This window comes from Epinephelus lanceolatus, chromosome 24, assembly GCF_041903045.1.
Source record: "Epinephelus lanceolatus isolate andai-2023 chromosome 24, ASM4190304v1, whole genome shotgun sequence".
Lineage (NCBI taxonomy): Eukaryota > Metazoa > Chordata > Actinopteri > Perciformes > Serranidae > Epinephelus > Epinephelus lanceolatus.
The window spans coordinates 2,659,550-2,671,976 of record NC_135757.1 but is presented as its reverse complement, the minus strand read 5'-3'; the positions used below and the strand labels follow the sequence as shown (position 1 = coordinate 2,671,976).

Here is a 12,427-nt window from a genome sequence, read left to right as displayed (position 1 = left end):
GTTTCTGAACTGGACTTGTGACTTCTCCAAATGGCCACACAGGCTCATCAGCTATGAGAGGGATTTAGGCTCGTCCTGAATCTCCATGGAGTCGCCCCCACAGAGTCTTGAGTTATTTCATCTCAGAGTTCTCCACAAATACTGAAACAATGCACTGTTTGATCTGTGACCAAAATGAGCTCTACGTGCCTGACATATGTGGGAGTCAGGGTTATCCATTATCTCGGTGCAGGACGAAGGGTTATTGATGTGTGGCGGAGCATGTTTGCATAATGTGCTCCACAGATGAATTATTGACTCAACCCAGTCAACCCCGCCATTTATGGACAACAAAGCTTGTTACCATAGAGTCTGGAGGAGCTATAAGTACCAGACAAGTCTTAACATTAACAGATAGTAGATTTTCCCTGCAGATCCTCAACGTCAGCAGCAGGAATTTACGATCATGGTAAGCGTCTGCAGCCTCACACCTTTCAAACTCTGTCTTCTGTCCTGCCTGAGTAAATAAAAGACGTGTTGCAGCTCATTCTGCAACAGCAGATTTTATCCTGGCAATTCAAGACCTTCCTACCTTGACCTCTCCTTGTTGTGCACCTGTAGCGTGAATGCCTTTCAATCCATGTCGGCCAGGCCGGCGTCCAAATGGGCAATGCATGCTGGGAGCTGTACTGCCTGGAGCATGGCATCCAGCCGGATGGTCAGATGCCCAGCGACAAGACCATCGGAGGAGGAGACGACTCCTTCAACACCTTCTTCAGTGAGACCGGAGCTGGCAAACATGTTCCCAGGGCCGTCTTTGTGGACCTGGAGCCAACAGTCATCGGTGAGGTTGTTATTTCCTGAAGCAAACTTGGACGGTAGGTTGTTCTAGGAACTTTGACTAATATTCTTACTATATTCTGATTTCAGATGAGGTCCGCACAGGAACCTATCGCCAGCTCTTCCATCCCGAGCAGCTGATCACCGGAAAGGAAGATGCAGCAAACAACTACGCCCGCGGTCACTACACCATCGGCAAGGAGCTCATCGACTTGGTTCTTGACAGGATTCGGAAACTGGTGAGTTAGCCTGCAGTTACTTCATATTCCAGTTAGCCCTTTTTAGGTCCCGCACCTTCTCTTTCCGGGGTGGCAGTAGCTCAGTCCATAGAAACTAGTAGCTGGAGAGGTATCAATTCCCCTCTAGACCTCCTCTAGACTTTCCAAATGTCATTGGACTGAATGGATCAAGTCCTGGTAGTGGAGTGGGGGTTGTGACGCTCAAAGAAGTGTTTCGACTGATTTAAGTCTCAGGGAAAAAGTCTTTTTGGGCCCAATGGCATCACATGACAGGTTCAGAAGTTGTAATCCCACTGTTTGCCACTTTCTGAGGGCCTGGTTTGTGATTCTGCCCCTTCCGATATGTAGGCAACATGGTGACCATTAAGGGTAAGATTGAGGGTATCTAACTTTCCATGCTCTACTTCTTCACCGTTAAAGACTGTTTGTGTTCCTGCAGGCCGACCAGTGCACGGGGCTCCAGGGTTTCCTCATCTTCCATTCCTTTGGAGGAGGAACCGGCTCTGGCTTCACCTCTCTGCTGATGGAGCGTCTCTCTGTCGACTATGGCAAAAAGTCCAAGCTGGAGTTTGCGGTTTACCCCGCCCCCCAGGTGTCCACCGCTGTGGTAGAGCCGTACAACTCCATCCTGACCACGCACACCACCCTGGAGCACTCCGACTGCGCCTTCATGGTGGACAACGAGGCCATCTACGACATCTGCCGCAGGAACCTGGACATCGAGCGCCCCACCTACACCAACCTCAACAGGCTGATCGGACAGATCGTCTCCTCCATCACCGCCTCCCTGCGCTTCGACGGTGCCTTGAACGTTGACCTGACGGAGTTCCAGACCAACCTGGTGCCCTACCCTCGTATCCACTTCCCTCTGGCCACCTACGCCCCAGTGATCTCCGCAGAGAAGGCCTATCATGAGCAGCTGTCAGTAGCTGAGATCACCAACACCTGCTTTGAACCAGCCAATCAGATGGTGAAATGCGACCCCCGCCACGGCAAGTACATGGCCTGCTGTCTGTTATTTCGTGGCGACGTGGTGCCCAAAGACGTGAACTCCGCCATCGCCACCATCAAAACCAAACGCACCATCCAGTTTGTGGACTGGTGTCCCACAGGCTTCAAGGTGGGCATCAACTACCAGCCTCCCACTGTGGTTCCTGGAGGAGACCTGGCCAAGGTGCAGAGAGCCGTGTGCATGCTGAGCAACACCACCGCCATCGCCGAGGCCTGGGCGCGACTCAACCACAAGTTCGACCTGATGTACGCCAAGAGGGCCTTCGTCCACTGGTACGTCGGAGAGGGGATGGAGGAGGGAGAGTTCTCAGAGGCCAGAGAGGACATGGCCGCCCTGGAGAAGGATTACGAGGAGGTGGGCACCGACAGCGTCGGGGACGAAGGAGAGGAAGAAGGAGAGGAATACTAAGAGCTTAACGCAAGGTGTTAACTGGGGGGCTTCCCCTTGTTTTGACGGCCCAAATTCTGAAGCCCCATTAGTCCACAAAATATCCCAATGAATTGAAGCCAACCCGATCTCACTCTGAAGTCGTCAAAATCCAGCGCTTGGGCAGTGACTTGCAGCGTCAGATACTGACGAAAAAAGACGTTTTAATGTTGGCATGATATATAATTTAACAGCGCTCGGCAGCATCGGGGAAAACATGACTGGACAAGAACGAAAGTGCAAAAGTCGTCGGGTGGGTGGGATGGGTGGTGTATGGGTCCAAAAAACGCAGACTTTCACGTCCCATAAGATTCTTAAGCCAAAACCTGTCAAGCCCTGTTCTTTTTTCCTAAACCTAACCACATGTTTTTGTTGTTGAAGGACATTTTTTGGACTAATGGGGCTTTGGATTTTTGGGTTGCAGGAACAATGGTGTGGAACTGTTAAATGTATTCCAGTTGTGACAAAATTACAACAATATTATGTTCTGATGTTACACTTCAAAACAAGGATACTACATATAAAATAAATCAAAACTGTTAAGCGTTAGTGTTTTTTATTTCACTAAAAGCTGTTAGAAAAGGTCCCTAAATTCTGTCTTGTCACAGTGCGAGGCCGAGCAGGAGTGTTGCAGTCATCACCTCCTAGTAAGTTTCTCCCACTATCTGAGATCAAACAAAACCTGAGAAAAGAGTAACTAGGGAAACTAAACGGGAGCGTGTTCTGGCACTCCTGACTTGGCAGTTGGAAGCAGTTTGTTGTTGCGTCTCTTGGGTTACCTTCAGGCGCAGAGCTGAAGCAGCCATTTGAGCTCAAACAATAGAGTACATTGATACACACAGTAGTTTTTGTCTCTAAGTAGGATTTCCGAACAAGAGTTTTTAGTTTGAGTTTCTGTCTTGATAGGAAGGAAACAGCATCAAGATTGGACACCAAATGTTCCCAGTAAAGGTTCCAAAAATCCTTTTTATTAGGGACCCCTCTGGACCATCAGCCAAAACAGTGACAAACAGATAGAATGTTGGAGCACTTTAAGTGGACAGGAGTACTCGCCTTGACAGACACTCCTTCAGCCTATCAGTGTAACAGAACACCGGGGAACATCTTCTCCGACCTCGTCACATGTCCACGTTTGGTCATGGACTTTCCACGTCCACATATGACGTCCAAGGTACCCTGGGTGTGTTGGTTGTTGACGTTCTGGGACGCCGTGTCAACTTCAGCCTGTTACATGCATTGTCTGTTTTCAAAATACACTTCTGTTTTCACAGGAAATGTACAGTTTGCATACAATCTCTTTCAAAATAAAAACACTACATCGGTACAACATCGCAAATTGGCGTTTTTTTCCTTCAACAACACACACACATGGTTGGGTTTAGGAAAGAAGGACAGGGTTTGGCTTTACAGTCTTACAGGGAGAGACGGTGGTTGTTAAACGTTACTTCATGTGGTTGTTAGAACATTTTGAAAATGTTACGCTGAACAAAAACATTTGCATAACATTTTTAGAATGTTGTAGGAGGGTTACCGAAAAGGCTATTGACAGGGCACCTCAGGGGAACGCAAAAAATGTGACTTCCTGTGCTTATTAGAACATTTCGGGGATGTTATGTTGAACAAAAATATTTGAGCAATGTTCTCATGACATTGTTGGAGGGTTTTCTAAAAGGCCAGCAGGGAACGTTACAAAAATTAGCCCCAAACATGCTACTTGATGTGGTTATTACAATATTTTTTTTTTACCATTGGCAAAAAAAGAGATCTATACTGGAAATTATTCTAGCGTTAGCAGCGTTCTAAAGCACTTTGATCAACCAATACCCATTTAGTATTAGGAAAAGGACTGTCAGTATCAATACTAGTCTCAATCTCTTGGAGGAAATTCTTCTTGGAAACAATCATGATCCTTTTTTAATCTCTATCTTCACTTTTTTATGTATCTATCTTATTTCCTCTCCATCTGATGTGATAAAACTCAGCTGAAGTACTTATCAGAACTCACATCGATGTCCTGTAACAAGCTGCAGAATAAACACAGATCTCACATGTCTCCTGCCTTTGAGAGAAGTGTGCTCTCATGCTTGTCCCCAGGCACTCTGCTACCTTTGCATTGCAAATGAATCTCAACCAAAGTGGTGATGCAACGGTGATCTGTAACAGAAGCCTATTCAGGTCACTCTGGGGACGTATCTGATTTCTTCCCTCTGCAAGATAAGAAAACTCCAAATGAGCCGTGAGCAGGAGTTTTTAAGTTTTAAAACAAACAGTGCTACATTAGAACACTGTCGTTTTCCATGTGCACAAACTATTACACAAGTTAAATCTAACAGCAGGCAAAGTTCTTAAAATGTTGTGGGAGGGTTAAATAAAAGGCTACCAGCAGGGAGCATGTGGGGAACGTCACAAATTACCCACACAAATGTTACCTGATGTGGTTATTAGAACGTTTTGAAATGCTACATTGAAAAAAAAACATTTGCATAACATTCTTTGACAGTTGTGCGTAGGTTACCTACAAGGCTACCAGCATGAAACCTCAGGGGAACGTTTCAAAAAATGTCCCTAAAAAAAATGTTATTAGAACATTTTGGGAATGCTACATTGAACAAAAACATTTGCATGACGTTCTTGGAATGTTGTTGGAGGGTTAAATAAAAGGCTACCACCAGGGAACATATTTGGAACGTTACGAGAATGACTCCAAAAAAACGTGACTTCATGTGGTTATTAGAACGTTTTTGGAATGTTATGATAAAAGCTGAACATTTGTACAATATTCTCATAACGTTGTGGGAGGATTACCAAAAAAACGCTACCTGCAGGGAACATAAGGAGAACGTTACAAAAATTACCCCCAAAAATGTTACTTCATATAGTTATTAGAGTATTTTGGTTACACTTAACAAAACCATTTGCACTATGTTCTCAGAACGTTGTGGGAGGATTACCAAAAAAACGCTACCTGCAGGGAACCACAGGGGAACGTAACCAAAATTACTCCCCAAAAAACGTGACTTAATGTGGTTATTAGAACATTTTCGGAATGTTATAATAAAAAGTAAACATTTTCACAACATTCTTTGAATATTGTGAAAGGGTTACCTAAAAACCCTACCATCAGGGAACAAAAGGAGGACATTACAAAAATGATCCCCATACCTCCTACCTTCCTAAAAGGCCACCAGCAGGGAACCTTTAGGGAATGTAACAAAAATGACCCCCCAAAAAACGTAACTTCATGTGGTTATGAGAACATTAACATTATATTGCATAACATTCTTAGAACATTTTGGGAATGTTATCTTGAACAAAAACATTTGCGTAACATTTTTAGAATGTTGTGGGAGGGTTATCTAAAAGGCTACAGAAATTACCTCTAAAAAATGCGACTTTATATGGTTATTAGAACGTTTATGATATGTTCCTTTTAACATAACCATTTGCTCAATGTTCTCAGAACGTTGTGGGAAGGTTTCCCAAAAGGCAGGGAACCTCAGGGGAACATAACAAAAATGTTATTTAATGTGGTTATTAGAACCTTTTGGGAATGTTATGGTAAAAACAAAACATTTGCACAACTTTCTTAGAATATTTTTGGAAGGTTACCTAAAAACGAGGTGTTTTTTTGTGGGAAGGTTACCTACAAGCCTACCAGCAGGGAACCTCAGGGGAACATTACAAAAACTACCCCCAAACGATGTGACTTCATGTGGTTATTAGAACATTTTGAGAATGCTACGTTCAATAAAACCATTTGCACAATGTTCTCAGAATGTTGTGGGAATGTTACCCAAAAAACATTATTTCATATGGCTATTGGAAATTTTTGGGGATGTTCTGATAAAACTTAACATTAGCACAACATAATTAGAACATTGTGGGAGGGTTATCAGAAAGGTTTCCAGCAGGGAACATCAGGCAAACGTCACAAAAATTAACCCCAGAAATTGTTGGTGGTTAATAGAACATTTTGGGAATGTTACGTTTAACAAAACCATTTGCAGAACGTTGTTAGAATGTTGTGGGAGCGTTACCAAGATAGAAACCTGGAAGAAATGTTCCAGGAGGGTTATCAGAACGTTCTGTTTTAGCTGGGGAATAACTGTTACAGCAAGTTTGAACACCCACCTGTTCACTGCTCAACAACAACTAACATGCCTTAAATCTAAAATGTGAAATCTGAGGAGAGGGCGGACAGTTATGGGTCATATTTCACCGCCACTCTGGTCATTGTTGTAGGTTACTCATCTATGTAACAATAGTCATTGTTCCTTCGATCTGAGCGCAGGAGCGTAGCAGTTGATTTTCTTTTTTGTGCTCTTCCTTCTCATCTTTCATCAGAGGAGATGGTGTTTGCTCGTCCAGCTCCTCTAGTTACCACAACATGCCAGGCTGTTGCCTAGCGATGCTGTGTTTATAAAGCGGCTCCACTGCACTTGTAACTCACACAACATCCCCAGCCACTCATCTCAGGTGAACGAGGGACCGCTGCGAGCAAAGAAAACATGGTGAGGACCTCTTTATTCTATGTTTAAGGCTTCCTGCAACCAGTTGTGAGCATGCTGCTTTATGTTGAATGGTGGGATCACTGTTCTTTGGTTACAAGGTGTCAAAAGCCCTGTTTCCACACAGCAGTATGGTTCACTTCAGTTCGCTTTCTTTTCTGTTTCCACTGTAAAAAGTTGTGGATGGTACCAACAGAACCGTTCCTTAGGGTCCCCATGTTTGGTCCCCCCTCTGTTGGGGTACCTAGCACACAGATCTGGTACTAAAAGGTGGAGCTGTGAACACTGCAGTCTGATTGGTCAGTAGAGGACGGTCACTCTGCTCAGGGCTGAGTTGTGTCTGGTTTTGAGGCTCATGTAACCACTGTTCATACTGTGGAGAGTTTTATTAGTAAACTGTAACTATAAAATGAAAGGATGTTTCGTTAAAACATGATGATGTCACAGTCAAGCTGACCTTTGACCTTTTGGATATAAAATGTCATCACTTCATTCTTTTATCCTGGTAGACATTTGTGTGAAATTTTGACATAATTAGCTTAAGATTTCCCAAGTTATCGCCAAAAACATGTTTTTTGAGGTCACAGTGACCTTAACTTTTGACTTTTGCCCACCAAATTCTAATCAGTTCATATTTGACATTTGTGCCAAATTTGATGAAATTCCCCTTAAGGCCTTCTTGAGATCTTGACTTTTGAACACCAAATTCTAATCAGGTCATCCTTGCGTTAAAGTTGATGTTTGTGCCAAATTTGAAGAAATTATTCAGATATCGTATTCATAAGATTATTCAACAGATGCAAGGTCACAGTGACCTTGGCTTTGACCACCAAACTCTTATCAGTTTATCTTTGACTCCAAGTGAAAGTTTGTGCCAAATTTGCAAAAAATTCCCCCAAAGCATTCTTGAGATACCACATTCACAAGAATGAGACTTCTGTAAGGTCAAAATGAGCTTGACCTTGAACACCAAATTCTAATCAGTTCATCTTTGAGTCCAAGTGAACGTTTGTGCCAAATTTGGAAAAATTCCCTCAAGGTGTTCTAGAGATAAAGTGTTCACGAGAATGCAATTTATGTCAGGTCAAAGTGACCTAAACGTTTGAACCAAAATCTGATGAGTTCATCCTTGAGTCCAAAAAACGTTTGTGCCAAATTTGAAAAAAAAAATAAAATCCCTCAAGATGTTTTTTATATATGATGTTCATGTCTCAACTGGTTACTGTACAAGCGGTGAATATGTTCCAAATATAGTGTACACTTAAAACGGACACTGATTTTTATAAGTGGCTAAAATATGCTTTGGTGTGGCTCCTGTCCTCAGCAGTACATTGCTTAGCTTCCATGCTGGTAGATTTGGTTTATTAGATTTGTTGGTAGCTCGATGTCAGGGTTATCTGGTCTATAGCTGGTTATTGGTTGCTTTAATTTTAAGGGTGCTAGGTAAATTTGTTCTTTAAAAAATGTATTTGAGAAGTTCTTGACATGTGGATTACTTGTTCCAACAGCGTGAATGTATCTCTGTCCACGTTGGCCAAGCTGGAGCTCAGATAGGCAATGCATGCTGGGAGCTCTACTGCCTTGAGCACGGCATCCAGCCCGACGGTCAGATGCCCAGCGACAAGACCATCGGAGGAGGAGACGACTCCTTCAACACCTTCTTCAGTGAGACTGGAGCTGGCAAACATGTTCCCAGAGCCGTCTTTGTGGACCTGGAGCCGACAGTCATCGGTGAGGTCATAAGAGACTTTTTGGAAAGAATTGGAATGGATCTTTCAACAATGAATAAGATTTGTGAATGTTTGATTTTATTGTCAGCATTTTCCAATTTCAGATGAGGTCCGCACAGGAACCTACCGCCAGCTCTTCCATCCTGAGCAGCTGATCACTGGAAAGGAAGATGCAGCCAACAACTACGCCCGCGGTCACTACACCATCGGCAAGGAGATTATCGACCTGGTTCTTGACAGGATTCGAAAACTGGTGAGTATTTGACTAAGTCCTTCCTAAGTCCCGCCCCTTACCCCCTCTTCCCTTTCTGGGGTGGCAGTAGCTCAGTCCATAGGTACTTGGGTGGGGAACCGGAGGGTCGCTGGTTCAGGTTCACATCCAGACCAAGTATGGAGCATAGACTGGTAGCTGGAGAATTGCGGGTTCGCCTCCTGGGCACTGCCAAGTCACTCTTGAGCAAGATACTGAACCCCCAACTGCTCGGGCACCTGTCCAAAGCAGGCTGCAGGGACGACGTGCTGTCGTAGGCCATCCTGGAAGTTAGCGTCACCCTGGTTGCCTCGACAAAAAGCCAATGGGATTTAAGTTAGTGCTCCACTAACTTAAATATGGGTAGAAAGATTTAATGTTGCGGCTCCTCTCAATTTTCCAAATGTTATTGGACTGAACGGATCAAGTCCTGGTAGTGGAGCAAATCATTCTGTGGGGGTTGTGATGTTAAAGTGTAAGTCTAAGGGAAAAAAGTATTTTTGGGCCAATGGCATCACATGACAGGTTCAGTAGTTTTTAATCCCACTGTTTGGCACCTCCTGGGGGCTGGGTTTGTGATTCTGCCTCTTTCACTATGTAGGCAACATGGTGACCATTAAGGGTAAGATTGAGGGTATCTAACTTTCCATGCTCTACTTCTTGACCGTTAAAGACTGTTTGTGTTCCTGCAGGCCGACCAGTGCACGGGGCTCCAGGGTTTCCTCATCTTCCATTCCTTTGGAGGAGGAACCGGCTCTGGCTTCACCTCCCTGCTGATGGAGCGTCTCTCTGTCGACTATGGCAAGAAGTCCAAGCTGGAGTTTGCCATCTACCCAGCTCCGCAAGTGTCCACCGCTGTGGTGGAGCCGTACAACTCCATCCTGACCACCCACACCACCCTGGAGCACTCCGACTGCGCCTTCATGGTGGACAACGAGGCCATCTACGACATCTGCCGCAGGAACCTGGACATCGAGCGCCCCACCTACACCAACCTCAACAGGCTGATCGGACAGATCGTCTCCTCCATCACCGCCTCCCTGCGCTTCGACGGCGCCTTGAACGTGGACTTGACGGAGTTCCAGACCAACCTGGTGCCCTACCCTCGTATCCACTTCCCTCTGGCCACCTACGCCCCAGTGATCTCCGCAGAGAAGGCCTATCATGAGCAGCTGTCAGTAGCTGAGATCACCAACGCCTGCTTTGAACCAGCCAATCAGATGGTGAAATGCGACCCCCGCCACGGCAAGTACATGGCCTGCTGTCTGTTATTCCGTGGCGACGTGGTGCCCAAAGACGTGAACTCCGCCATCGCCACCATCAAAACCAAACGCACCATCCAGTTTGTGGACTGGTGTCCCACAGGCTTCAAGGTGGGCATCAACTACCAGCCTCCCACTGTGGTTCCTGGAGGAGACCTGGCCAAGGTGCAGAGAGCCGTGTGCATGCTGAGCAACACCACCGCCATCGCCGAGGCCTGGGCGCGACTCGACCACAAGTTCGACCTGATGTACGCCAAGAGGGCCTTCGTCCACTGGTATGTCGGAGAGGGGATGGAGGAGGGAGAGTTCTCAGAGGCCAGAGAGGACATGGCCGCCCTGGAGAAGGATTACGAGGAGGTGGGCACCGACAGCATCGGGGACGAAGGAGAGGAAGAGGGGGAGGAATACTAAGTTAAAAATGATCAAACAAAACCAACAATGCTTCAGGTTATTTTTAGGTGTCGGTATGCTTTGAACAATCATTTTCTAATGCCATTCAGTTAGTGAAAAAGTACATATTCTGAACTTTTAAAGGTTATCTAACATATAGAAATCACAAATGTTGGCATTGTATGTTTCTGCAGACCACAGATATGTTACATTTACACCATCATCGTTTGGCGGATATGTTTAAACTTAACATTTCAAAAACACTGGTTAAGATGTGGTTACGTTAAGACACGAAATCCTACATAGTTATGGTTAGGAACAGATAATATTTTGGCTTAAGAAAAACGGTTTTGATGTCACAATACCCACAGGAAACGCAGTGATGTCTTGGTGAAAAACAACTATTTTGGGGGGCTAAAAGGTGCTGGAAACACAGCCACGACTTGCTCGTCACAATCAGCTATCCGATACAAAATGCAACTTTTTTGTGGCAGCATCTTGGCAGGAAACACAGCAATGTCTTGGTAAAAAACAACCGTTTGTCGAGGCCCTAAAAATGTAACGTATTCTTGATTTGTCAGAAACGTGCAATGCCAAATTTTCTCCTGGCAACTTTGCTGAAGTAACTGTGACATTTAGCTACAAATTCATGGCTGGGTGCTAAAATTCCTCTGAATCTGCTTCTTTCTAACAACAGATCTGTGATTTACCTTCGTATGGCCACTGTAGAACAAAACAAGTGCCTCATCTATTGAATAGTATGGAAAAACCCTACTGTTTACAAATTCCTCACCTCCAGGGGAAGGAAGTAAGAACTATAGAGTTTTGTTGAGGATGTTTATTGTTCACATAAGACTTGTCATCTGTTTAACAGACGGTTTCACCAGGCCCTGAATGATCTGCAAAGTTCATGTATCTATAGAGCGATTACGAGGAATTGAGTGTCAAGATGTTGTCCTTCCTTTGTGTCTTTTTCTTTAAACAATAAACTGAGACGTGTTTCCCTTGGTGTTCTTCGTTGTCAGTGTCTAACACAACACAGCCCTGGATCACACGCTGCATTAAACCGCCTTGATAAGCCTAATTCCTCCACACAGCATGTGCATCGCCTTACATAACACAAATACCTCAGGATTTAAACAGGATTCTTTAGAGGAGCTCAGATTCAGCGTCAGAGTCCATATTCTCTACAGCTTTTCATTATTTCATGTGGAAGTCAAACATTATGGATGACAAAAGCATTACTATTCTTCTTTATTCATAGCTTTTGGCACAAACATGTCAGTGATATACTTAATTCAACAATAAATGAATGTGCAAGTTGAAGTGAAAGCCTGTACTTCCTTATTTCAGTCATGCTACCTTCAGGTGCAACTCCTACATTCTCACTTCAAGTAAAGAGATCTCGAATAACACTGAATTTTAGTGCCTTTCAGGGTGAAATTACAATAAATATATATATATATATATATATATATATATATATATATATATATATATGCAGACCAACTGATGATTCTGTGGTGTTATTTAGAATTGTTTTTAAAAGACAATTTTTCGGACAAAGTTTTCAAGTCTTAATTTGTCATATGTTGTTGCGTGTTTGCGTCGAGTCTCAGAAGATTCTGTTTTCAGGAGTTAGATAGAGGTCTGACATATGTAGAATAATTTCCTCTAGTTGAACAACAATCAAAACAATACAGATGTCTCAAATGTGAAAATTATGTTTATATAGAGGCACAAATTGGGACTAAGAACCTCCAATAAAATATATATCTCGTTCTTTTTGAT

At 44.0% G+C, this 12,427-nt stretch overlaps 2 protein-coding genes across 2 annotated transcripts; both read left to right on the top strand.

Moving 5' to 3' along the window:
- Positions 1-310: 310 nt before the first annotated feature.
- On the top strand, positions 311-3,040 carry LOC117250682 (tubulin alpha-1A chain-like). Its single transcript, XM_033616683.2, has 4 exons — positions 311-448; positions 601-823; positions 910-1,058; positions 1,498-3,040. Exons 1-4 carry the CDS (start codon positions 446-448, stop codon positions 2,476-2,478), a joined length of 1,356 nt encoding a protein of 451 aa, XP_033472574.2. The 5' UTR covers positions 311-445; the 3' UTR covers positions 2,479-3,040.
- Positions 3,041-6,854: 3,814 nt separating this feature from the next.
- LOC117249888 (tubulin alpha-1A chain-like) lies at positions 6,855-11,640 on the top strand. The gene is made up of 4 exons (XM_078165903.1): positions 6,855-7,007; positions 8,513-8,735; positions 8,839-8,987; positions 9,677-11,640. Exons 1-4 carry the CDS (start codon positions 7,005-7,007, stop codon positions 10,655-10,657), a joined length of 1,356 nt encoding a protein of 451 aa, XP_078022029.1. The 5' UTR covers positions 6,855-7,004; the 3' UTR covers positions 10,658-11,640.
- Positions 11,641-12,427: the final 787 nt, after the last annotated feature.